The 27,584-nt window shown below is 44.1% G+C and overlaps 1 protein-coding gene across 2 annotated transcripts in view; it reads left to right on the plus strand.

Moving 5' to 3' along the window:
• The window catches only part of PKP2 (plakophilin 2), a 222,113-nt gene that overhangs the window by 91,916 nt on the left and 102,613 nt on the right, over positions 1-27,584 (plus strand). For both annotated transcript variants that reach the window (XM_033952694.1, XM_033952693.1), the window contains exon 3: positions 8,954-9,582. In XM_033952694.1, the coding sequence (XP_033808585.1) occupies positions 8,954-9,582 (629 nt within the window). The remainder of the gene's footprint in view (positions 1-8,953; positions 9,583-27,584) is intronic.

The raw sequence follows: 27,584 nt of genomic DNA on the forward strand, positions 1-27,584 counted from the left end.
TCCCTTTCCTCTCCCACACCCCCATGGTCTGGCATTGGGATAGTGATTGGGATTGGGACATGTATACCGCTTTTTTGTAGTTATACAACCACACTCAAAGCGGTTTACATATAGACACTTCAGGCATTTTTCCTTATCTGTCCTGGTGGGCTCACAATGTTTCTAATGGCATTTCACTCTCTTCTCTCCCTTTCCCCCACTTCCATCAGCATCTGCTCCCTTTCTTTCCCTCCAACCCAATTCCATCCAGTATCCTTCCCCCTTATGTCTCTCTCCCCTTTCCCTTCCCCCCTCACTTCCATCAGCATCTGCCCTCTTTCTCTCCCTACACCACCCTTCCATACCACCCTGTCCCCTTTCTGTCTCTCCACCACCCTGCCTCACCACCCTGGCCCCTTCCTTTCCCTCCACCAACCTTCTATGCTCCTTTCTCTCCCTCCAAACTAACCAATGCTGTGAAGCAAGGTCCTGCGATGTCTTCAGCTGCCGGCTCTGCTCAGGAAGTAAGTGACGTCAGAGGGGGTGGACTGGCAGACACAGGGAGTTGCTGCAAGGTCCCGCGATGACTGCATTTGCTGGTCCATCCCCCTCCAACGTCACTTAACTACTTCCCTGATCAGAGCTGGCAGATGTTGATCTCCTGGCACTGCTGATCTTTCCCGGGGAGGGGGGGGAGCTACCGCTACCAATCTTTCCTAGAGGGGTCTGCCCGCGTTACCTAAAGAAACAAACAAACCCACACCTGAGTCCTCTTTGTTTCTTCAGCGGGTCCCCCTGACAACTTCAGGCCCTAGGCACGTGCCTACTGTGCCTACCCATTAATCCGGCCCTGCTTGTATTGCAAGACCTTGCTTGTATATCAAGTTAAAATTTAATAAAATGTTTTGCTTGTCTTGCAAAACACTTGCATACCAAGTTACTTGCAAGCCATGATTGTACAGTACACTGTTTTACTGAATTGGAAGTGCTTTCTGTCCAGTTCAGGGTAGAAGTCAGGGAAAAGCAGAGTTTAATGTCCCTTGTACTTGAATGATTTATATTTTCTTGTCCATCTCAGCAGCAATAGCTTATGATGAAAATTTAAAATTTTCACCAAAATGGGTCTGTTATTGCCACCCGATATGCTTGTTCCACAACAAAATCTTCAGGGAAGGGCTATACATGAAAAAGTTAACACAGCATGATCATCAGTCACTTGGGACTGATATAGGGCTTGTGCCAAAAGACATTTGAAAGAAGACTTGAAGACCTCAATACATATACCCTAGACTAGAGCAGTGGGAGATGTGTCACAAAAAAATTGGTGCAAGCCTAGCAGTGGAGGGATTTTGTGTTGCCATTACTAAGATGACACTAGAATTTGAATATATATTGTTTAGTTGTATGATGTCAAGGGAGAAATCTGGGACTGATTTATTGCATACAGCTTTTTGATATAGGATAGGCAAATTCATACCAAATTTACAGTTAAACAATTAAATATTTTGGTGAGCTTTGTTCAGCTATCAATTTTATTGTTTGGTGTTTCACATACAATGAAAGTTGTCCGTCAGAAGAAAGGTTAAGAACCATTGCCCTAGAGGAAAAGAAGGATAGGGAAAGATATGATACAGGTGTTTAAATACTTCATGTTGTATCATAAGAAGTCGCAGCGGCCATTTTGAACAAGAGCCAAAAAGGGGCAGTAGTGAGGGTGCCGTGATCCTGCCCCAATGACCCCCACTGGAGAGGTAGGCCTGAGAGGTCTAGACCCTGGCTGAATGCAGGTTGACAAGGACAGAAGACCACAGGGAAGGTGGGGAGGAATGGTAATGTCAGCTCTTTTTCTAAAATATTTGGCTGTTCTCTTGTTGTGATAGCATTACAGACAGTAAGGAAGCTGTTCAGCTATGCAGATCTTCTTTCTCCCTTTTCAATGCGCTACAGATATTTAAGGAGAGTTAGATCCTCAGCAGATGTGGGGAGGAAAGACAGAAATAAGAAAAACAGAGAAAATAAGTGTTACAGAATATTTCTGTTCAGTCTGTGTGTCTGCTGAAAGGCAACCCAGTCTGTGTAGAATCTGAATGCTCTACCCATAGTTGCCTGTGCTGCACAATAGTTGAGGTTCCCTCCCTCCCCTAGGAATGTCTGCGATTGCAATTTCTAAGGTACTCCCAGTTCCCTTCATGCTAAATGAGCAGAGTGTCCCAGCTTTATTTTAGGTTGGCTTCTTTTAAATCTTGCTACTGGTGGGGGAAGGGGAGGTTGAAGAAGGCAGTCCTAGGTCAGCACAGCATTTCGGCTCCTACTCCTTAGTGTGGAGCACAGGAGCATCTAGTGCAGACATGGGCAACTCCGGTCTTTGAGGGCCGGAATCCAATCGGGTTTTCAGGATTTCCCCAATGAATATGCATGAGATCTATTTGCATGCACTGTTTTCAATGCATATTCATTGAGGAAATCCTGAAAACCCTACTAGAATACGGCTCTCGAGGACTGGATTTGCCCACCCCTAATCTAGTGCATCGGAGGATTCATTCCCTGGACAGAATACCCTAAAGGAATTTTTGTTTTTGTTGTAATTTAATTAGTTGGGCTGGCAAAATTTCTGAGCCTGCCCAACCAATCAAATTAAAACAAAACATTCAAAAAAACGCTTTTGAGGATTCTCTCCAGGCTCTGAATCTTCTAATACAGGGATCTCAAAGTCCCTCCTTGAGGGCCACAATCCAGTCGGGTTTTCAGGATTTCCCCAATGAATATGCATTGAAGCAGTGCATGCACGTAGATCTCATGCATATTCATTGGGGAAATCCTGAAAACCCGACTGGATTACGGCCCTCAAGGAGGGACTTTGAGACCCCTGTTCTAAGGGCTACCTTACTTCACGCTCCTTCTGCCGACCCTGTCTTAATACCATTCCAGATAAAGGCTAAGCAGGTACAACTGTAAGGGGGAGGAGGTGGGGGCAAGATAGGGTTACCAGACTTGCAGGAAAACCCAGACATGTCCTCATTTTAGAGGACTGTCCAGGTACCTGGAGGGATTTCCAAAACCCGGCTGTTTGTCCAGGTTTTGGAACTTCCTGAGCTTGGGGCCACATCTTGAAGGCCTGTGTGAATGCATGGACGGTGATACAATGACATCATATGCACACATGCATGCATATGATGTCATTGCGTCGATGTCTGCACATGCGCACAGGGCCTCCAGGCCTCAGGGAAGGAGACAGGAGGTTCAACTGGGGGCAGGGCTGGGCACAGAATGGGCTAGACGTAGAGCAGGGCAGGACTGAGGGCAGAATGGAGCAGTGCTAGGTGTCCTGTTTTTTTAAAGAGGAAATCTGGCAACCCTGGGGCAAGAGAGAGTTGGGGTAAAATTGGATGGGGAAGAGGAGAGAGAGAGAGGTGAGAAAGAGAGTTGGGGTAATGCAGGATAGGGAAGGGGAGAGGGTGAGAGTGTCAGGGTAATGCAGGATTGGGAAGGGGAGAGGGGGAGAGTGTCAGGGTAATGCAGGTTGGGGAAGGGGAGAGAGAGAGAGTCGGGGTAATGCAGGATGGGGAAGGGGAGAGAGAGAGTCGGGGAGTGTGGAGGAAGTAAAGAATACTGGTGGAGAGAGAAGAAGAAATGAATTTGAAACCTTAAATATATAAGGGGTCATTTTACAAAGGCGAGATAGTGGTTTAACACGCGTTAAACCACTGCCGCGCTAGTACCTAACACCTCCATTGATGAGGCGTAGGATTTTAGGCTGCCGCGGGGGTTAGCGCATTTTGAAATGCCCGACACGCTAACCCCCATAGCGCGCCTTGATAAAAGGAGCCCTAAGTGGAGATAGGAAAAGAGGAACCAGAGATTGAAAGCTACATGATTTGAAAAAGTAAATGGCCAGACAACAAAAATAAAAAGGAATTTTATTTTTAATTTAGAGTAAAGTGATAGTTCACTTAAAGGTTAATAAATTAAAATAAAACAAAAAAAATTGAAACTTTGGTAATACATTTTTTGACTAGTTTTCAGAGTACCAAGTCTCATTCTTCAGGTCTGGATTTTATCTAGTCAAAAATGTAGTAAATTAGTCTAATAAAATCTACCGGTACTTATTTTCCATTTTTTTATTTTATTATTTTTTAATTTGGGGGATGTCTTACAAAGCTGCGCTGCCAAGCAGCACACACCAAATGTCGAATCGCCCATAGGAATAGATTGAAAGTCCCCCATATGCTTTGACAGACAATCTTAGCAATTTTATAACTGCCCTCTGGACCAATTCCATTCTGTTTTTTTAAAAACCTCTTTGAAGATGTGGCCTCCAAAATTACCTCACTGGAGACTTATACAAGGCATTATTACCTTTTGTTTCCTTGTTGGCCATTCCTATGTACCCGAGCATCCTTCTGGATTTGGCTGTTGCCTTTTCCACTTAGAAACATAGAAACATGATGGCAGCAGATAAAGGCCAAATGGCCTATCTAGTCTGTCCATCCGTAGTAACTATTCTTGTACACTCCCTCTTTATTCTGGACTGCTGGGAGTTATTTACCTTGGGCAGCCAACATCTATAGGATCTTCTATTAATCAAAATTCAGCCCCTCTTACTGTGCTTATCTCCTAGAACATGCTCCCTGGACATCAGTTTTGTATTCCTACAAGCCAAGCTGTTGGAGCTCATCTCTTTTGCTCCTGTTTCATTTCTTAAATTTTAGTATATTGATTTGATCTTTTTCATGGGTTTTGCCCTTATGCTGTGGAAATACCCTGCAGGGACATCCTTTCGGCGTGAGATCGCAGACTTTGGAGAAAAAAGTCTGCATCCGGGGGGTTACCTGCCACTGCAGTAAGCCCCCCAGACAGCCTGTATGTCAAATCAGGGTTCCAGGTTTGCGAGTTAACTTGCCCCAGGCTTGTAAGGGGTGGCGTGCAGGCTGCACACTTCCGTAGAAGTACGCCCGGGATTGGGACCAGACTTTGGCTCCCCTGCCACCCTCGTCTTCTTACTCAGAGACAATCACTCTGCAGGATCCGGACCACTTTAGTCTTACAGCATGGCTCGTGAGCGTGCGTCCCTGACAGCCAAGAGCTACTCGACCATGGTCTTTGCTATGTTTCTACATAGAAAGCGGAAGTCCACAGTCATGGCCTATGCAAAGGCCTGGCAGTGTTACCAAGCTTGGTGTTCAAGTTCATAGGTGGATCCCTTGGGTTCCTCAGTGGCACAGGTTCTGGATTTCCTGCAAGCTGACCTCAAGGGGCTTGCTGTGTTTTCCCTCAGGGTGCAGATGGTGGGTCTCTCTTGCTTGGATTCTGTTTAGCTCAGGGGCTCGCTAGCGTCTCACCTGGACGTTGTCCATTTCTTTCGGGGAGTGGTTTGGCTAAGGTCTCCTTTTGTGGTTTTCATGTCCGACGTGGAATCTGAATCTGGTTCTCCACTCGCTAGCTCGTCCGCCCTATGAGCCTCTTGAGCAGGCCTTGTTACAAGATCTCACCATCAAGACTGTTTTCCTGGTAGTAGTCACGTCTGCCTGTAGGGTCTCGGAGCTTCAGGTATTCTCTTGCCGGGATACTTTCCTGCAGATCACGGTTTCTGTTTTCCTTGGAAATTGGGACGTTTGTCTTCCGACATTCGTTCCTTCGGGGTCCAAGTCCAGGGACCGGATCATGCGGTCCCTGACCATCCGTCGCCTCTTCTGCATTATTTGGAGGTCACTAATGATTTTCGCCTCTGGGACCATCTATTCGTGTTTTCGGGTGCTGCCCATCAGGATAGGCCCGCCTCTAAGGCTACTATTTCCAGATGTAGCGGCAGGGAAAAAAACCCCTTGGGGTTCGGGCTCACTCCACTAGAGTAATGTCGTCTTCTTGGGCTGAATCTTTGGTGGTTTCGCATGAAGAGATTTGCAGGGCAGCTAACTGGTCTTCCCTGCGCACCTTAACCAAGTTTTACTGGATTGATGTGGCGGCCAAGCAGGATGCTGCTTTTGAGGCTTCGGTTCTGGTGGTGGGCTCATCGGTCATCCATTTCCCCCTCCCTTCCCCCCCCCCCCCCGATGTTTTGGGACTGCTCTGTTACATCCCAGCAGTCCAGAATAAAGTGGGGATTGTACAAGAGCGAAAGATTAGATTCTTACTTCTGCTATTCTTTTTTTCTTGTAAATCCTCTCTCTATCCTGGACACCTGCCCTATTGTCTGATTTGCAAATCGCCTGACCAATTACTGGTAAGCTGGATTTCAATCTCAGACCAGCCTTGCTGAGAATGCCATCTGTTTCACTATATGGTGTGGTTGGAGGGGTCTCCGGGTGGTTGCCCCTTCTGACTATACAGGCTGTGTCTCCCTATAATTCTGTTTTATAATTCGGATTTTAATGTTACCTAATTTGTTTTATAATTTACATTGCTGCTGTTTTGAATATGTTAACATGAGCAGAATTGATTGTTTGGCGGGGAGTTCCCTGTCTCCCCTCTCTCTCTTTTGTTTCTTGTTTCTCCTGTAGAGATTTCTGGCAGCTTGATGACTAACTGGTGTCCAGGGAGCATGCTCCAGGAAATAAGCACAGTAGGAGGGGCTGAATTTTGGTTGTTTGAAGATCCTACAGACCTTGGCTGCCCAAGGTAAATAACTCCCAGCAGTCCAGAATAAAGAGAGGATTTACAGGAAAGAAGATCAGCAGAGATAAGAACCTAATCTTTCATTATTTCTTTCTCTCTCCGAGATCCCACATGCCTATCCCAGGCCCTCTTGAATTCAGAAACAGGCTCTGTTTCCACCACCTCTTCCGGGAGACTGTTCCATGCATCTACCACCCTTTCTGTAAAAAAGTATTTCCTCAGATTACTCAGGAGCCTATCACTTCTTAACTTCATCCTATGCCCTCTCATTCCAGAGCTTCCTTTCAAATGAAAGAGACTTAACTCATGCGCATTTACATTATGTAAGTATTTAAACGTCTCTATCATATCTCCCTTTCCTCCAAAGTATACAGATTGAGATTTTTAAGTCTGTCCCCATACTTCTTATGACGAAGACCACGCACCATTTTAGTAGCTTCCCTCTGGACAGACTCCTTCCTTTTTATATCTTTTTTAAGGTGCGGCCTCCAGAATTGTACACAATATTCTAAATGAGGTCTCGCCAAAATCTTATACAGGGGCATCAATACCTCCTTTTTCCTACTGGCTATACCTCTCTCTATGCAACCTAACATCCTTCTAGCTTTTGCCGTCACCTTTTCAACTTGTTTGGCCACCTTAAGATTATCACATACAATCACACCCAAGTCCTGCTCTTCTGTCGTGCACATAAGTTCTTCACCCCCTAAACTGTGCCATTTCCTCAGGTTTTTGCAGCCCCAAAGCATTTCTTAGCATTAAATTTTAGCTTCAAAATTTCAGACCATTCTTCAAGCTTCAAGTTAAAAATTAAGTGAACAGCCATGTTTTGTATTATATGTAATCTGCAAAAAGAAATTGATAACCTGCAAGATGAACTACTGTATATTACAGCAGTGTTTTTCAACCTTTTTACACCTATGGACCGGCAGAAATAAAAGAATTATTCTGTGGACCGGCATCGGTCCGTGGACCGGCAGTTGAAGAACACTGGGCTAAGTCGTGGGCCAGACCCTGCCCATCTCTGCCCAATCTCCACCCCAGACCCCGCCCCCATAATAGTACTAATTGCACCTTGCACGTCCCATGCCTCATCTGGAAGCCTTCCCTCTGACGTTGCAACGTCAGAGAGAAGGCTTCCGGTTCAAGCGCAGGATGCCCGTAGGAGCCACTGCCCGTGGCTTTGTACACTGAATCCGTTAGGAAGAGGGAGCTGGCTCGAAGATAACGCTGCATCGATCGCACTGTGGACCGGCGGTTGAAGAACACTGTTTTGGTCCTGATGCACGTGCTAGCCCTGTGGACCGGCAGGAAATTTCTGTGGACCGGCACTGGTCCATGGACCGGTGGTTGAAGAACACTGTATTACAGTAATCTAACATATTCAGAACTAACAATTGCACCAATAATCTAAATGGAGTAGTGTCAAAATAGGATCTAATTGCTTGTAATTTCTAGAGCACTGTTCTCTCAGCTTGATTTGGAGGTTATGGGACTGGAGGGACAGAGACTTTTGGCAAAATGTTATTTTTATTCTCGTTCATTTCCTGTTATACTGGAGTGCACTTGGATGGCTTGACAGAAGGCAATATATCAAATAAATAAAACCTTTTAAACTTATGTCACTTCCTCACATCAGAAATAGAGTACTAAGATTGTTATATAGATGGTATGAGGGCTGGATTGTGAAAAGGGAGAGAGGGAGTAGGTTTGTGAAGGGAAACAAGGCTGAAGTTAGAGGAAATAGTCCTCTTTCTCTCCCTTCTTCAGATCCCATTTAAGATTCCAGAACCTCTCTCTCTGGACCCCTCCAAGGGCCTCCTTACCCTCTTATCTTTCTGTCCCTCCTACTCCCAATCTTCCTTCCTTTTTTTCCTTATCCTTGAATATCCCTTCATGTCCTCTACCCATCCCTGTGATCTCTTCTTCTTCTCTTCCCTCTTATTAATAACTGAGATTTCTCTCAAAATGCTTCCAAAATAGTAAATTATCCAGAAATTGGGATAGATTTGAAAATTACTTTTATTTTAATTAAATCACATTATTAACTTATTATTAAATGCAAAACAATTCAAATTTCTGCATACGTGATACATAATTGAGGCAGAATTTTAGAATCTTTGTGGCAGAATTTTCTAATTCCAGACACAAAATCTAGCCATGAGCTACCACAGGAAATTGATGCTATGCTGTAACATCTGAGTAGAGTAGCAAATCCGCTGTGAGAAAATCTGTGACAGTAGAGAGGATCCATCAATCAACATGTTAACAAGTCTTTTTAACTTTATTTTCTTTAGTGTAATAGATTATTCCAAAAACTATAACATAGATATTTGATTTGATGTGATTGTTCTTTATACAGGAGTACAAGCCGGTGAGTTATGAAAATGGTTGGGCAGAAGCCAAAATATACAGCCCATACAAGACAATGGAAGAAAAGTCCCAAAGACATCCCACATTGAGACTGGAAATCTCTCCAGACGCTGTCCCCAAAATACCTGAAAATACATATAAGACCAGCCTAAGGTACCAAGCAAACAGAAACAGCTCTTTCATCACCCCAAGACATGCCCTCTCTGACATTGTTGGCTTAAATAAACATGATTCTGTAAGCAGATCAAAAAACAGTTATTATTGGCGAAATTTCCATTCAGGAACTGTCAGAGACTCAGTCCATGGGTGCAGCCTTCCTACCAGCCCAACTGGACTTCTCTATTATCAAAGGTCTGGCAACAGTCGCAGTATGACCAATCTTTTTGAAAAGGAAAACATATATCAACCTGGTATAACAGGGGAAATCAAAAGCACAGTGCAGCCTGTGAAGCTAGGGATGAGAATGGAAAGTTCTTTAAGAAACACTTATAAAAAATCTTCTCAGACAGCTTCAGTGGCCAGTGGTGGTGCAGAAACAAATGGAAAAAAAGTATTTCTGACAGGAGCCTCAGCAGCAGCAAGAGAAAATGATTTCCAACAGGCACAATCTCAAGCTGGGTAAGTTCGATAATAAAATAAAGCTACACGTCATAGTATAGCTAATATCAAATTCGGAAATTGTTTCTGCCTGGATCAGAACTGGTTTTCATAGCAGTTAAATCTTCTAAACTTAACTGGTGATAACATTTAAGCATGCAGTGCTACTGAAGTTCATAAGGATAAATAATTTGGTTAATGGTTGAATGCCTTGTAGGAATGCCATGTAGGAAAATGCCCCCTTTTGTGGCCTAATCACTTTTTTTATAAGATTTATCCAACTAATTTTGATGTTAGCTGTTTAAATCTAACAAGGTCAAGCAGGGACATAGCAAGCTACATTATAATTGGCACCCTGTGTGATTCGCCCACCATTGTGCCCCAAACCCCCCCCCCCCCCCCCCCCAGAGCAGGCATCCTCCTTCTAAAGGCCCTCCTACTGGAAGCCCTTCCCCCAAGCATATTTATCCCCCTCTAGTAAGCACCCCCAAAAGAACCCCCCAATTCCCCTCAAGCACATATACCTTCTCCTGAGACCTCCCAGCTTCCATACCCTGTTGTCCCCCCAGGCCTACTTGAAGGATGCCCTAATGGTCTCTAGGGTTAGGTGGACAGCAGTGATCCCTAGTTGCTACTGCCGCCTTTACCAATCTGGGTTCATAATGGTGACCGCAATCTCTAATGTAGATAAAAGATGCCACCCCAACTTATCCATCCCAATTGAAGATCACTTTTCCAAAACTCACTTAGTCCATCAGCAGCAGTTTTGAGAAAAATACGTAGGTAGTGGCCTTTGGACTAAGTGAATTTTGCATAGTGTATTCAACACAAAATCATTAAAATACCATAGACTTAGCGAGTTTTGGCACAGGAATAAGTTACAGTAAATGAATCTTGCCTTAATGAACAAAATTAATCACATAATTCAAAACTGACGAAAAATGAACGGAGCGGATTTTGGAAAAGTGCTCTTCAATTAGAATAGTATAGAGCAAAAAGCTAAAGCTTTTTGCTCTATACTGTTTTAGCGCTAACAGTGACGTCATCACGCTTGCTACCTTCAATTAGAATATGCAACGTCTAACTTTGCAAGGGCATTTAAGTTGGAAATGGATACCCCCTTCCCTTCCCCCCCCCCACACACACTATTTAACCAGTCAGCAATGACCACTGACCACTTAAATAGTGTTTAACTGGTTATCTGCAAATATTCAGTAGAACATAACCATTTAATTCTGCTGAATATTTGCTGTTAATGCACAGTGGCTAACGGGCTATAAAGTGAGATATAGGTGGTTAGTGCTGATGTTTAGCTCTGGGTTTAGCAGTTAAATAGAACTGAATAAATAGCAGTCCTATCTTTACCCACTAGGAACTTGACTGGTTAGCGTTGAATATGGGCTTAAATGGTTAAGTTTGGGCAGCCAAAAATGAAACCAGAAATTCAATACCAATTGCCGGATATAGCACAGCATTGACTTTCCAAGTTCAGCGCCAACAGTGGGCTTTAAAAGCACTGCCTGTCACTGGCTGAATATCAGTCCCAGAATGTTCAAATCATAATCTTCGCAATTTTCAACCTATATTACAAAAGATTGACTGAATGGAGAGCCTTTAGTAAAATACTTTATAGGGCAACAGAGAAATAAATATATGTGTAATTTCCTAAACATGCAGTGGGCGCAATCATAAGAACATAAGAATAGCCTTACTGGGTCAGACCCATGGTCCATCAAGCCCAGTAGCCCATTCTCATGGTGGCCAATCCAGGTCACTAGCACCTGGCCAAAACCCAAGGTGTAGCAATATACCATGCTACCAATATAGGGCAAGCAGTGGTTTCCTCCATGTCTTTCTCAATAACAGACTATGTACTTTTCCTCCAGGAACTTGTCCAAAACTTTCTTAAAACAAGCTATGCTATCCGTTCTTACCACATCCTCTGTCAACGCGTTCCAGAGCTTAACTATTCTCCCGTTTTCAGGGACAGCGTCCCGAAGCTGTGCTCGGGGACAACGGGACAGGCAATCATTTCCTGTCCCTACCTGTCGCGCAAAAAAAAAAAAAAAAAGCCTCTGTCCTTACTTTCACCCGGTCCGCTGCTATCTTACCGCCCTGGTGCTAAAGCGGACCGGGGAAAGGAAGGAGGGAGGCTTTTTTTTTTTTTTGCGCAGCAGGAAGGGATGGAAGTAGGCAGGCAAGCAAGCTGGCTTCGGGGGTGGGGGTGGGACAAAGTCTGGAAGGTAGTGAGAGGGACATAGGAAAGAGGCACTGGGGGCACTAAAGACATGGGAAGGATGCACTGGGGGCACTAAAGACATGGGAAGGATGCACTGGGGGCACTAAAGACAGGAAGGGACACTAAGGACATGGGAAGGAGGCACTGGGGGCACTAAAGACATGGGAAGGAGGCACTGGTGCACCAAGGACATAGGAAGGAAAGAGGGAGGGAATAGAAAGGGACAATTCTTGGGCCTGAGTACAGAAAGAAAGAAATGAAAGAAAGGATACACAGACAGAAGGAAACGCAACCAGAGACTCATGAAATCACCAGACAGCAAAGGTAGGAAAAATGATTTTATTTTCAATTTAGTAATCAAAATGTGTCAGTTTTGAGAATTTATATCTGCTGTCTATATTTTGCACTATATTTGTCTTATTTTTCTATAGTTACTGAGGTGACCGAGCTCGCAGAGATGAGGCGGAAACGGGGTTTTAAAATTTTAGTCCTAGTAGTTTGCCGGTCCACGGGTATAAAAAGGTTGAAAAAAACACTGACTTAGACCATGTAAAACAAAAACCCACCTAAAGTCACCAGATAAGCATTGCAGACACATAAAACAGACCCCCACACACTACCCTAGTGATCACCAACCCGCCCCCCCCATAAAAGTTTTAATCATAACTTTAAAATTCTGCCTCCAGACCATTATCACCTGGCCGCCTGGCATACGAAAGCCTAGTCGTGCTGTACAAGAGGCGTCTTAAACCGTCTTGGGGGTGGGTTAGGGACCCATTGAGAGATGGACCCATGCCCATAAGCCCCTGTAATAACTGCATTGATGTTAAAACATGTGCACTCCCCTATACACCCCCAAAACCCTTTTGTACTGGCATATAAGTGGCTCCTGCAGCCATAAGGGCTATTGGGGTGGTAGATAAGTGGGTCTAGGGGATTCTGGAGATGGTTTGGGGGGCTCACCGTAACCTATAAGGGAGCTGTAGGGAGGAGAAGACATGGCACCCTTTTTGTGAAGTTCACAGCAGTGCCCTGTAAGGTACCCCACTAGTTAGGTGGCATGTCTGGGTGTGCAGTCCATCACTTTGCAGACCCCTCCCACATCCAACAGGGCTTGTTCTAGGCGTTTTGGACTTGGACGGAAAGTTGGATGAAAATTGTGGTATAAAGATCGACGATTTAGTGGCTTGGATGATCAGATCAGCAGGAAGTATAATTAGACAAATTTTCGAAACAAAAAAAGTTGGACGTATCTTTTGAAAATGTGTTAAGCTCTTTTTAACTTTGGACGACTTGCGAGATGGACTTAAACGGACTTAAGACGTCCCTTTCGATTATGCCCCTCCACATGTATTAACTTCCCTGTTGTGAACTGCTTCGAATCTTTAGTATAGCGGTATATAAAAATAAAATCATTATTATTATTAGAATGGAACCTGTGCACACAGATGCCATTATAGAATACACACTCCCCATGTTGCATCCAGGTGCCCAAACAGGCACCCAGTTATAAAATTATAAGAGTATAAGAACCATCCTCCAGTCAATATGACTTGTGCTCACACCGGGCCTGGTGTCACTCCCTGCAGCTCTCCATGGTAGTGTTGTTTTTGCAGACCCTCAACTCCTTGCCAGTGGTACCCTGCCAGCTGCTGTTGGATCTCCTCCTGCTGTTGGAATGGTTCCAACTTCTGGAGGACCATCTTTTGAAGCACTTCCCACGCCTCTGCCATGGGGGAAATCCTTGTATACATTCCATTTATGGTAACAAGCAATTGAAATGGAAAGGTCCATCAGTACCACATCTGGGCCCAAAAAGAGCCTGGGTAACTTCCCAAAATGCCCAATGCTTAATCAAATTGCCAGCAGCCAGGTCCTGATAGAGCTCAATGGAGTAACCAATCCACCTCAGTGTTCCACATTCTCTGGCCCTCTTTAGCATAGCTTCCTTCTTAGCCAACTGCAGAAAACAGACCACCACATCTCTAGGATGATCATTACATAGTAACATAGTAAATGACGGCAAATAAAGACTTGAGTGCTTCATCCAGTCTGCCCAACCATACATTCTCCTTAAATTAATTTAGTTTAAGTAGATCTTTTCCTTAGATATTTATGGACCAGAAACCCAGAGCCCTGCCCAGTAGTGTGCTTAGGTTCCATCTACTGGAGTCTTCATCAAAACTCACTCCAGCTCATCTTAACCATCCCAGCCATCAAAACCCTCCCCAGCCTGTCCTCAACTGAATGTCCATATAAGGACACAGGCCGTGCAAGCCTGCCCAGTACTGGCCTTAGTTCCTTCAATGTATACCCATTATTTCTCTGATTAGAGATCCTCTTTGTTCATTCCACGCTTGTTTGAACTCTGCCACCGTTTTCTTCTCCACCACCTCCCTTGAGAGCGCATTCCATGCATTAACCAACCTCTCTGTAAAGAAGAATTTCCTAACATTACTCTTGAATCTACCAGGACCTCAGGAATTGGTGTGCTCTTTCCAACACCAGTGGTTCACAGGTGCACACAGTTTTGCTCAAATCTTTAAACTCTACTGTCTTGGGTCCTCAAATTATTTTGTTTTATTCGATTCTCTTAAGTCCTCAACGTTACTAAGCATTTTCTTCTTATGGTTGCACCTCATCAACTCACTCTCCACTTGATCAATCTGGGCTCCCATGCCCACCAGTTCTCTTTTTTTTTTTTGTATCATTTTTATTAGTCAACAAGAGAAACAAGCGGGGTACAATGATGAAATACGCAAACAAAGGCATCCATGAAAACAACACAATAGCCATTAACAAGAATACATAGTATGCCAGGAAGACACTATGTCTTCTCTTGCCCACCAGTTCTGATTTAATCTCCTGCACAGCCTCCTTGATCTGGGATTTTGCTGATGCAGTCTCGGTCTTAATTTCTCCTAGCCTACCATTAAATCGAATGCAGACACCCCCGAGAGCACCAACTCCTTTGCTACTTCCATCATGGCACTATCCAGGCCAGCCACACTCTCTAGCACTTTACTCCCTGCACTGGGGCCCCATGTTTCATGGCCCAACTGCTTCTCACTTTGTTTTAGCGGCATTTTACTATCACTGCCCCAGGTTTTTGCCATCACCAAGCCTCAATGGTAGGGTTCTTTAAGGAATATAACCACCGTACCTATAGTGGGGGATAAGATAGCCATGAGGGTGGATTGCTTAAACCGTCTCTAGAGTTCCTGATCTAGGCTTCCATCTTAAATGATGATGTCGCTTCCATTTCAATAAAACTCTTCTTAATGCACACAAGCAGTGCTTCAGAACTTTCTTAAGCACATATAGATTTTCAAAAATGTTAATGGCACACCCAGATCCAAAGAGTAGGCAGTGTGGAAAATAGGAGAAGGCTCATGGACAACAGAAAAGTTAAAGCCTAGAAATCCTCACCTGAGGCTAGAAGCACTTGGAGGAGGAGGCTCAAGAGAGGTAAGAGGAAGTGCTGTATACAGTGCATATGTTGAATAAAGCCAGGCCTAGCTATCCATGCCTTAAAATATGTCATAATTTCTATACTCCAGGGCTCAGGCTGTATTTAAGGAAGGGGAAGATCATGTTTATGCCATACTTTGACAGACCAAAGGTCCATCAAGCCCAGTATCCTGTTCCCAACAGTGGCCAACCCAGGTCCCAAGTACCTAGCTAGATCCCGAGTAGTAAAACAGATTTTATACTGCTTATCCTAGGAATAAGCAGTGGATTATTGACCATCTCAATAATGGCCTATGGACTTCTCTTTTAGGAAATTATCCAAACCTCTTTTAAACCCCGCTAAGCTCACTGATTTCAACACATTCTCCAGCAACGAATCCCAGAGTTTAATTCCACAAGGTGTGAAGAAATATTTTCTCTGGTTTGTTTTAAATTTACTACTTAGTAGCTTCATCGCATGCCCCCCCTTGTCCTAGTATTTTTGGAAAGAATGAACAAGTGATTCACATCTACCCTTTCCACTCCACTCATTATTTTATCATATCAACCCTGAGCCAAGCTGAAGAGCCCTAGCCATTTTAGCCTTTCCTCATAGTGAAGTCATCCCATCCCTTTTATCATTTTTGTTGCCCTTCTCTGTACTTTTTCTAATTCCGCTATATCTTTTTTGAGATACAACGACCAGAATTGCACACAGTATTCGAGGTGTGGTCAAACCATAGAGCGATACAAGGGCATTATAACATTTTCATCTTTATTTTCCATTCTTTTCCTGATAATTCCTAACTTTCTATTTGCTTTCTTAGCCACCGCTGCACATTGAGCTGAGGATTTCAATGTATCCTTAACAATGACACCTAGATCCTTTTCCTGGGCAGTGACTCTTAACATAGCTATATTTCGGGTTCCTCTTTCCCACATGCATCACTTTGCACTTGCTCACATTATCATAACAAATGCACTAATATACCACAGTAACATCTCAGTTCAACGTGGTTAACAACAATCAAGAGACTCTACGAGCACAGAGGGGCATAATCGAAAGAAACGGCTAAATCCGATTTGGACGTAGGGTGCTAGTCACCCAAAGTCGACAGGGTGAAAATGTCCATTCTCAAAAAGTACGTCCAAATATTTTTTTTCCAAAAATTATCTATCTATAGGTCCAGCCATTTGATTGTCTAGACCTGTGATGGCTAACCTTTTTGAGCCCGATTCTCAAAACGGACACATTTTGATCACTAAATTGAAAATAAAATCATTTTCCTACCTTTGGTAATTTCATCAGTCTCTGGTTGCACTTTATTCTTCTGACTGTGCATCCAATATTTCTTCCCTTTTTTCAGCCTCCTGTATGCTTCCTCTCCTCCAGACCTCATTCTCTCCCCAATCTTTTTCTTTGTTTCACCCTGCCCCCTTCTTTCTTTTTCTCTCTCTCCATACCCCCTTTCATTCTGTATGCCTGTCTTTCTCTCTCTCCGTGCCCCATTTTTCTTTGTTTCACCCAGCCCTCTTTCTTTTTTTTTATGGCTCCCTGTCCCCCCCTTTCTTTCTTTCTCCTTGCCCTCCCCTATGCCACCACCATTGGGAAAATGCTGCCACCGCCACTGGGGAATAGGCTGCCACTGCCACTATCGGGAACAGGCCGGCGCCGAGTTCGCCCTGCTTTTCTTCCCCGCGGGGCCGACCGACTCTCGCCACTCGACGTCAATTCTAACATCGGAGAGGACGTTCTGGGCCAGCCAGGCAGCGATTGGCTGGCCCAGAACGTCCTCTCCGACATCAGAATTGACACGAGTGGTGAGAATTGGTTGGCCCCACAGGGAAAAGCAGGGAGAACTTGGCACCGGCCTGTTCCCAATGGCGGTGGTGGCACTCAAGTGGCTAAAGAGACGCAGTTTGCCAGCCTAGAGAGAACACTGGAGGGTGGCCAGCTGTGCACCCCCTTGGGGCATAAAACCGAGGCAGACCGCCCCCACCCCCACCTTGGTATGCCACTGTCTGTACCTCACTCCCTCCCTATGACCAAAAATTCTCCTTTCTTCTATTCCCCGTGTACACAACCATCTCTTTCCCTCCCTTCGTCTCTCCCAAGTCCTTGCCTTCTGTGTCCAAAAACCCATTCCCTCCCCCACCTCAGCATCTCTTTCCCTCCCTTCCTCTCTCCCAAGTCCATGCCTTCTGTGTGCAAAAACCCATTCCCTCCCCCACCTCAGCATCTCTTTCCCTCCCTTCCTCTCTCCCAAGTCCATGCCTTCTGTGTCCAAAAACCCATTCCCTCCCCCACCTCAGCATCTCTTTCCCTCCCTTCCTCTCTCCCAAGTCCATGCCTTCTGTGTGCAAAAACCCATTCCCTCCCCCACCTCAGCATCTCTTTCCCTCCCTTCCTCTCTCCCAAGTCCATGCCTTCTGTGTCCAAAAACCCATTCCCTCCCCCACCTCAGCATCTCTTTCCCTCCCTTCCTCTCTCCCAAGTCCATGCCTTCTGTGTCCAAAAACGCACTCCCTCCCCCTTTTGTGTTCCCCGTTTGCCTCCCAGCCCATCTTAGCAACTTTCTCAGCAAAATGTAGCTCGAGCCGCGTAGGCTTGTCTTTTATTTCCTGCCTGTCCCGCCGCGCACACATAGCCGACCAGAAGTCTTCCCCGACGTCAGCGCTGACGTCGGAGGGCGGGCTTTGCTTAAGCCCTCCCTCCGACGTCAGCGCTAACGTCGGGGAAGATTTCCGATCGGCTGTGTGAGCGGCAGGGCAGTCGGAGTAGAAGACGAGCCTCGCGGCTCGAGTTATATTTAACCCCGCGGGTCCCCCATCGTCCCCGTTCAGCTCTCTCTCCTGTGCACCCCCTGGTAGTACTGCCCTGATGGCGGACCTGCGCGTGCCAGCTGCAAGGCCTTCGCGTGGCACAGGTTCGCCATCGCTGGTCTAGACCGCCAGTAAGCCTATCTTTATACCACTTTCTAGACCAAAAATTCATCCAAGTCTCAAACGCCCAGAACAAGACCTTTTGGACATGGGAGGTGCCAGCATTGTGATGGACTGGCCTCCCAGACATAGCAAGAGAGCAGTGGGCACCTTACAGGGCACTGCTGTGAACTTCACAAAAAGAGTGCCACATAAGCATCTCACCAGAACAACCTTATAGGTCAAGGTGAGCCTCCCAAAATCCACCATACCCACCTATCTACAACCCCAATAGCCCTTATGGCTGCAGGTGCAACCTATATGGCAGTACAGTAGGATTTTGTGGGAGAGGGGGTTAATGGGCCTGGGTCCTTCTCTCTATGGTTCACTAGCCCACATCCCAGACTACTTAAGCCACCTCTGTGCAACTCTACTAGGCTTTCCTATGCCAAGTGCTGATGTTCCATAGGCAGGTATGTACATTTATATTCTGCACTTTGTGGGGGTGCAACAGGGTCGGTGTACATGGGGGGAGTGTGTGTGGGTCTTTACTTTGTCCTTGCAGTGGTTATCTGGTCACTTTGGATATCTTTTGGGCACTTACACGTGTCTTTCCATCATCTAACTCACAACGTATAAGTTCCGTCTGAGCAGTCTTGTCAAACCTTCGATTATCCCTGTAGGATGACTAAGTCTAGGTTGACCCACATCCCGCCCTAACTACTCCTTTAAAATTGCCACAGCTCACAGCGAGATTCGGAAGCCTAAAAAGTCACTGGATACATCTAAAAAGCCATTTCGATTATTATCATCGTCCAAGTGCCAACTTGGCGGTTTTTTAGACGTTTTTCACTTTTAGTATTTTTCTAAAGGAAATACATACAGGAGTTGGAGTTTGTTGTTAGGACAGAAAAGGATTTATCCCATGGTCCAGCTTGAAAAGATAAAATTCTATGGAAAATTTTTTGTATATGCAACCTTTTACAGTAAGAAATGTAAATAATTAAAATGCTGAGAAAAACATTTTCTGTCAGTAAATTTAAAGTAATCAATAATATAATCAGGTTTAAGCCCAAACAATGTCTTGTAACAGATACAACCTAACTTGAATAATATTCTTGCCTCAAGTGGGAACCAACGTAGCTTCTAGTAGAATTTAGTTACATGATCACATTTTTTTCTAAGCTGAAAATCAACCGAATAGTAGTGTTCTGAATGATCTGCAACTTTTTGATATTCTTTTTGCTGGAGGCTAGATAAATGATGTTACAATAATTCAGGGAACTCAAAATCAATGATTGCATCAGTAGTCTAAATGAGAAAGAATCAAAATATACCATTTTGATGCCCAGTCTCACAAGGTCCTCTTGCAATTTTTCACAATCCTCTTGCGATTTAACAACTTTGAGCAACGTTGCGTCATCAGCAAATTTAATTTTGTGGTGAGGCAGAAAGGAGTTCCTACACAATTAAATGGTGTCTTGTATCTCTGTAAGTAGCTGGTCCTGAGCATCAGGCACAGGCAATTGTGGTGAATGTATTCTGTGATTAAGACTTTAGGCAAACCAGTGTGCTATGGCATAATACTGTATTTGGAAAAAAATGCACTAAATAAATATTATATTACTTCTCAACAAACACATTCTTATATATAAAAAATACAATTTTTATATCATATTACATTACAGTTTTCTATCCCGCCAATACCTTTCAGTTCTAGGCAGTTTACATAAAGAATGGTCTGGGCATTCCCAGGGAGCTTACAAAGTTGATAGAATGAGCTTACAAGAATTGATGGATAGCATGAGCAATGGGATCTAGGGAAGGGTTTATAAGGTTTTAGTTAGATCATTTGACAAATTTTTTGAAAAGCATAATTTTCAGTTCTTTCCTGAATGTTTTGTAGTTGGTCATCTTGGTCAGTAGTTTGGAGAGATGGCGGTCTATATCGGAATTGTAAATGTGAGAGTACAGATCCAAGATGGCGACGGTATAGGAACGCTGTGCGCTAGCTCCTGAGAGTTTTCTCATTTGGATACTTTTTCTCGTATTAAATTGATTTCTTACCTTTGATATGCCTAAGCGGAGAGGAAAAAGCACCGCTGGGGCCTCGCGGCGCTCAGAGTCCTCCGTATTCGGCAACATTGATGAAATTATCAGGCGCATGCAGGGAACGTCGGCAGGATCAGGGCTACCCCCGCTGGAGACACTGCAGGAAAACGGCGTGCAGCAGACCTCCTTGGGGCTGGAAACCACCTTTAGCCCTGATAACCGAGCACCTCCCCCGCATCCACGAACGGCTAGTTCCCCGAGGGAGGGGGAACTTCCGGGAGTCGGAGTGTTTCCTACTCTAGAGGCAGCAGAGATCAGTCCGGGGGACAGAGAATCGGTTCTCCAGATTTCTCTGGGAAACCTGAATAAGGAATTCGAGGACAGGACATCTACGGGGGAAGGAACAGCCCAGTCCGGACAGATATTGGAAGACTTGCCAGTGGGTGAGCATAAGACTTTACATTTTCAATTTCCTCAGATAACTAAACCCCAGGAGGTTACATTGGACGCTCTGTGGGACCTGGTAGTTACTATTCCTAAAACTATAGCATCCCAATTAAATCAAGTGGAGGAACGGTTTAAAGTGTATGATAAAGATATCATGGAAATACAGAAAACTACCACTGAAAATAAATTACAGATTATAAATCAACAACAGAATATTAATTCCCAAAAAGTTATACAGGAGGCTTTAATTAAAGATAACACCAATTTGAGAAGGAAATTAGAGTCACTTGAAAATACCACAAGAAGTAATAATCTTAGATTAATTAACTTTCCTAAGATTACAACAGTGACTCCTAGAGAAATGATTACTCGTTACTTGACGGAAATATTGGGAATTTCTGAATCTGCTATACCACCTCTAACTCAGGTGTACTACCTTCCTGTTAAGGATGTTAAAGAACTTAATCAAGAGCCTTTGGATGTTACAGCTTTATTGGAATCCTCAGATAGGGAAGTAGCTACGCCGGCAACATTGCTTCTTTCAGTAGCTCTTACAATGGACAAGATATGGTTATTGAAATTATACTTCAAAAATAAATATAAAGAATTTTTGGGACTAAAAGTTCAAATGTTTCCTGATTTGGCCAGAGACACACAGAAGCGGAGAAAAGAATTTCTTCTGATGAGACCAGCAGTAATAGCCCTGGGAGCTACTTTTTTTCTTCGTTATCCTTGTAAATGTATAGTCTATTATAAATTGCATAAATTTGTTTTCTTTGAACCATCTCAACTGACAACATTCCTATCACTGTCAAGACTGGAGAAAGAGCCAGCTCAGGATGGATAAAAAAGATAGACGACTGTTAGCACAGAATTACTATAACTGTTTTTCTTCTTTAAATTGATTACTTAAATTCCGTTTATTTTGAATCTTAGATCCTAAATAGAGGACTTGAGTGAGATTTAAGATACAATTATTTCTTGTTTTGTATTATGTTATATTTTTTGCTTCTTCAATTTTGCTTTTCTGTACAAGTTTATACTTGATTGTTATATTGAAAATTCATAAAAAAAAAAAAAAAAAGGAATTGTAAATGTGAGAAGAGAAAAATAACATGAAGTAATGATTTTATTCCATGCTTGGAGTGGACAAAACTTGCCTCATCTCCAAAAACTCCATCGGTTTCCAGTCGCCTTCAGAATACAGTACAAAGTTTGACAAGGTTCCGTATGAATGTCTACTTCGAAAAATTGCAAGCCATGGAATCGAGGGTGATATACTCACGTGGATTAAAAATCAGTTAGCGGATAGGAAACAGAGAGTGGGGGTGAATGGACAATACTCGGACTGGAAAAGCGTCACAAGTGAAGTGCCGCAGGATTCAGTGCTCGGGCCAGTGCTCTTCAACATATTTATAAACGACCTAGAAATTGGCACGACGAGTGAGGTGATTAAATTTGCGGACGATACAAAGTTATTCAGAGTAGTGAGGACAGAAGAATTGCGAAGACCTACAAAGAGACATAAATATGCTAGAGGAATGGGTCGCAAAATGGCAAATGAGGTTCAACGTGGATAAGTGCAAGGTGATGCATGTCGGTAACAAAAATCATATGTACGAATACAGGATGTCCGGTGCTATACTCGAAGAGAGCCCCCAGGAAAGAGACTTGGGAGTACTTGTAGATAAGTGACTGAAACCGTCCGTGCAATGTGTGGCTGCACTGAAAAAGGCAAACAGAATGCTAGGAAAGGGTCCAGAGAAGAGTGACGAAAGTGATTAAGGGACTGGGGGAGTTGCCGTACAACGAGAGGCTAGAGAAACTGGGCCTCTTCTCCATTGAAAAGAGAAGACTGAGAGGGGACATGATCGAAACATTCAAGATATTGAAGGGAATTGACTTAGTAGAGCAAAAGAGATTGTTCACTCTCTCCAAGGTGAAGAGAATGAGAGGGCACTCGCTAAAGTTAGAAGGGAAAAGATTCTGTACAAAAGTAGGGAAGTTCTTCACTCAGAGAGTGGTAGAAACCTGGAACACTCTTCCGGAGTCTGTTATTGGGGAAAGCACCCTTCAGGGATTCAAGACAAGGTTGGATAAGTTCCTACTGGAACAGAACATATTCAAGTAAGGCTAGTCTCAAATAGGGCACTGGTCTTTGACTTAAGGGCCGCTTTGTGAGCAGATTGCTGGGTACGATGGACCACTGGTCTGACCCATGAGCGGCAAATCTTATGTTCTTATGTCACCAATTTTTGTACAGAAATATTCCAGAATTGATTAAAAAATCTAGTTATATTCCAAAACGATCTTTTCATTCTGAGAATTTGGCTCTGCTGAAGATGACTGTGAATCCAAGGTTGGTCGATACTGGCAATAGACTCTTTGCTGTGCAGGATTTAAGATTTGGAACTCTTTGGTAGGACAGATACGGAATTGTTGTGAGAGGGGTATGTTTAGAAAATTGCTTAAAACCCAGTTATTTGTTGATGCTTTCTTTTAGTCAAACTTTTTTTTTTTTTTTTGGGGGGGGGTAAACCTGATGAACTGTTTATGATCCCCAGTTACGATATTAATCTCTATCCATGACACACTATTAACTTTTATCTGTTTTAAGCTCCATTTCTTTGCAAAGCTATGCTAGCATTTTTAGCTATGAATTTTAAGACCTCTTTGTATGTCTATTTTACTATGTTTTAAGATTATGTATGTGTACTTTGTTAACTGTTTAGTTGTAAACGGTATAGAATTTTTAAAATAAATAAATAGCTAAGGCACTAAGGGACCCTTTTACTAAAGACCCATAGTTAACGCATTAGTAAAATAAGGCTTCCCCCCCCTTTATTAAATTGTGTTAGCATTTTTTATCACCAGCCACGGCGGTAAAAGTTCCGATGCTCATAGAAATTTTATATTATGAACATCGGAACTTTTACCGCCGTGGTTGGCGATTAAAAAAATGCTAATGCGGCTTCATAAAAAGTAAAAAAAAAAAAAATAATAATAATAATTTTATTTGCAGGTCATGTACTAATGTCATTATTGCGCAGTAAGTGCAAATTAAAGTGGGAACACTTACCGATAGGAGGTACTACATGCTCCTGTGTTAAGTCTGCGTTATTCAGATAGCATGTGTTTTCATAATGTACTGCCAGAATAATGTTTCCATATTCATTCCTCTCCCATGGCATCAACCATCTGAAAAAATATTACTGAAAAATAAATAATGTGTGCTTAGCCTGCAGGAAATTACAAATCAGAGTAAAATGCTTTAATGCATTTTGCAGTAAGCACATATTAAGTCTTATGGCCCATTAATAAAAGGGCTCCTAAGTGAAGAATAGGGCAACAGAAACAGGTGCATCAAAACCTTAAAGTTCTGAGTAATTAAGAGGTGATAGGCTCCGGAGTAATCTAAGGAAATACTTTTTTACAGAGGTGTTAGAGGCAGAGACTATCTGAATTCAAAAGGCATGTGGGATCTCTCGGAGAGAGAAAGAAAGAATGGTTACTGCGGTTGAGCAGACTAGATGGGCCATTTGGCCTTTGTCTGCCATCATGTTTCTATTTCTAAGGCAGCAGAAATGGAAGCAACAACACTTGGCCTATTTTCCTCCACCATTTTACCAGACTGAAGCAAAGAATGATTCAATTGCTATCCTTGCACCTTAATCCAAGAGTTTCCGATCAGTCATCCACAACCCATGGTGCTGAGTGAAGGTGAAGCAAGGGACCAAGAGAGAGCAAGTAAGAAGTAAGGCAGCTACAAGAGTGGCATAAACACAGAAAGGTGTTTAACAACGAGAGCAGTAAGGCAGCAGGAACACTGTCGAGAATGATGGCATTAATAGTCCCAAAAATTTGTAAGAAAAATAGTTTTTGGGGGGGTTTTTGTTTTTTTTTGGATGCTGTGCGCGCTAGCCGTTACTGCCTCCTTTTAAGCAGGTGGTAATTTCTCGGCTAATACACGCTAATCCAGTACGTGCGCTAAAAACGCTAGTGCACCTTTTGTAAAAGGAGCCCAAAGTTGCCTCCCTTAAGTCTTTTGGATTCAGAAAAATGTAAAACTAGAAGCTGAATATGAAAAAATAGACATGTAATAAACAAAGGTCTATGGGAGCCTCTTCCATGTTGTAAAGTGATTTTTTTTTCTAGTGGAACGAAGCCCATTTGATTTTAAAATGTAGATCTGTAGAGAAAAATGCTTCCTAGGCAACATAATACTTGTGAAGATTAAGAGGCATCGGTTGAACATGACAGGACTAGAATAACCAGCACATAGGATCTTTTAAAATTATTACCTTAAAAAAAAATGCTAAAACAACCAACAATTTTATGTACAATAGCCTTCTTTAGCATTTTTCTATTTTTTTTTTCAAAGCAAGACCGCAGTGATCCTTCAGTACTTGTTAAAACACGACAATGCATCGGTAGAATTTTGAGGCAGGATTTCCTATTTTTAATGTTGTCTTTCGAGCAGTAAGCTCAGCTATTGCCTGGGGGGTATATTATTCTCATTCAGTGCCTTATTCACATAAGACATTTCCCCATTCTCTGCCTATTTATTGAATAAAGATCTTCATTGGTAAGATTCCAGAGTTTTGGACTGGCAGGAAATAGTAAGTAACCTCCCACCCCCATTTACAAACCTGTGCTAACGGCTGCTGCTGCAGTAATCGCTCCAACATCCGTAGGGAATTAACGGATGTCGGAGTGTTTGCCGCACAGCTTTGTAAAAGAAGCCCTAAACTAGGTCATATGTTGGCCAATTTACTAAACCACGTTATGTGCTTATAACTTTTCACATACTCTTAAATAAATAAATAATAAGTGTCCCATTTATTATTTTTTTTTTTAATCAAGTGTTGATAGAAGTGGTATAATATATTATCCCAGGACAAGCAGGCAGGTATTCTCACTAGGGGTGATGTCATCCGACAGAGCCCCGATGCGGACATCTCACAAGCATACTTGCTTGAAGAAACTTCAGAAGTTTTGAGATGTCCGCACCGCGCATGCGCGAGTGCCTTCCCGCCTGATGCACTGGGCGTGTCTCCTCAGTTCTTTTCTTTCCACGGAGCTGAGAAGTTTTGCTTCAACTCTCTGCGCTGAGTGAACCCTTGTTCTTGCCTTCTAGTGCTCACGGTTTTGAGTTTATTTCTCTTAATCGTGTGTTTTATTCTGTCGTTTTCTTATTTAAAAAAAAATAAATAATAAATTTTTTCTGTAGATTCGACTGGGTCGGCCGCGTGGCTGAGGCCCCGCCGCTTCGATCTAGCGGCGGAGCTTTTTCGGCCTATGTCTCGGCCTATTACCGGTTTTAAAAAGTGTATCAAGTGCCAGCGCGCGATTTCGTTGACGGACCCGCATCGACGCTGTTTACAGTGTCTCGGGCCTCAACATCTTCCGAAATCGTGCCGGCCTTGTTCCACTTTAACAGCACGTGCTTTCAAGCGTCGCTGTTTCCTGTGGGAGTCGATGTTCGCTATGGAAGCTTCCAAGGAACCTTCGGCTTCGACCAGCACTTCGCCTTCGCCTGCGAAGTCGTCATCTGCTCCTGCTGCATTGGGTCTTTTGAAACCGGCCTCCTTCGTTCCGGTTTTGACCCCGCCTCCTGCTCCGGTGCCTTCTTCGGTCTCCTCAGATCAGGTACCTCCTCAGACCGTTCCCCCAGTGGTTCTTAAGGTGCCTAAGGCTTCTAAGCACTTGACCACATAGGACCGCGAAGACTGTACAGGGGGTCACACTTCGGATGCGGCTCCCCCCTTGTCGGCTTCGCTGCGGTCGATCCTGGAAGCCCAATTCATCGAGCTCATGACTACCATGGGGCCCAAGTTGCTTGCCACAATCCAGCATGGGCATGCCGCCCCCTTCTCCTCCGCCTCGCCGCTCGCTCTCACTGTTAGGCGAAGATGCTCAGCGTTTGGCTGCAAGTTCATCGAGGAATGCTTCGCTTAGTGAAATGCCGCCTCTGGAACCCATCCCCGCCTCGGACAGGGGCAATTGGGATTTGCCTCCGAGGAGTCGAAGCCCTGGGTGTCGTCAGGAGGATTTCTTCAGGAGCCCCTTGCCTGCCAAGCCATCTCCCGACCCGTGGCAGGCTGCTCGAGAGGCGTCGGCCCACCCTCCTCTTCGCTCTATGGCCTCCAGCCCTATATACTCGTTGGAGGCCTCTGGGGAGCCATCTTCGCATCGTCGTTCCAGGTCCCTTTCGAGGAGGAGTGGGGGGCACCGCTCCAGGCATTCTTCAAGGCATTCGTCCAGACATTCTACAGTCTCACCTCAGAAGAAGCTTCCTCGTATGGTATATTCATCTTCGGATGTCTCGCCTCCTCCGGGCCCGAAGTTCGAGGATACCATCAGGTCGTTCTCTCCTTGTAGATCCCATGTTTCCTTGGATCAGGAGGCCTCGACTTCTTCGAGTCCGTCTCAGCATCCTGTGTTGGCGGACCAGCTGTCTTTTTCATCTTTTCTGCGGCAGATGGTGGATGATCTCGACATCACCTTGGACTCAGGTTCCCGCTACTCCAAGGAGTACCTTGATACCATGCATCTGCCTCATCCTCCTGCTGAGTCTCTTCGCCTGCCTTTCCACAAGCTCCTCGACCAGACATTCATGCGCTGTTTTGAAACACCGTTCAGACCTCTAATCCAAGTGTGCTTTCTTGAGTTTAGGAGGAACATGGGCATGCCTCTATAGGGAAAGAATAAAACCTGGTGGTAGACTGTTCTGAAGGATTGAAAAATAGAGTGGTAGGGGAGCAAATTTACAAGTAAGGGGGCAGACCAAGGATCACAAGGTAGGGAGATAAGGAGAGTGAAAGACTGGTAGGCTGGGACACAGACATGTCAGATGACAATGTGGAGAGACCGAGACTGGAATGCAGAGAGATAGTCTTTTCTTGCCAGAACA

Source organism: Geotrypetes seraphini, chromosome 7 (genome assembly GCF_902459505.1).
Source record: "Geotrypetes seraphini chromosome 7, aGeoSer1.1, whole genome shotgun sequence".
NCBI lineage: Eukaryota > Metazoa > Chordata > Amphibia > Gymnophiona > Dermophiidae > Geotrypetes > Geotrypetes seraphini.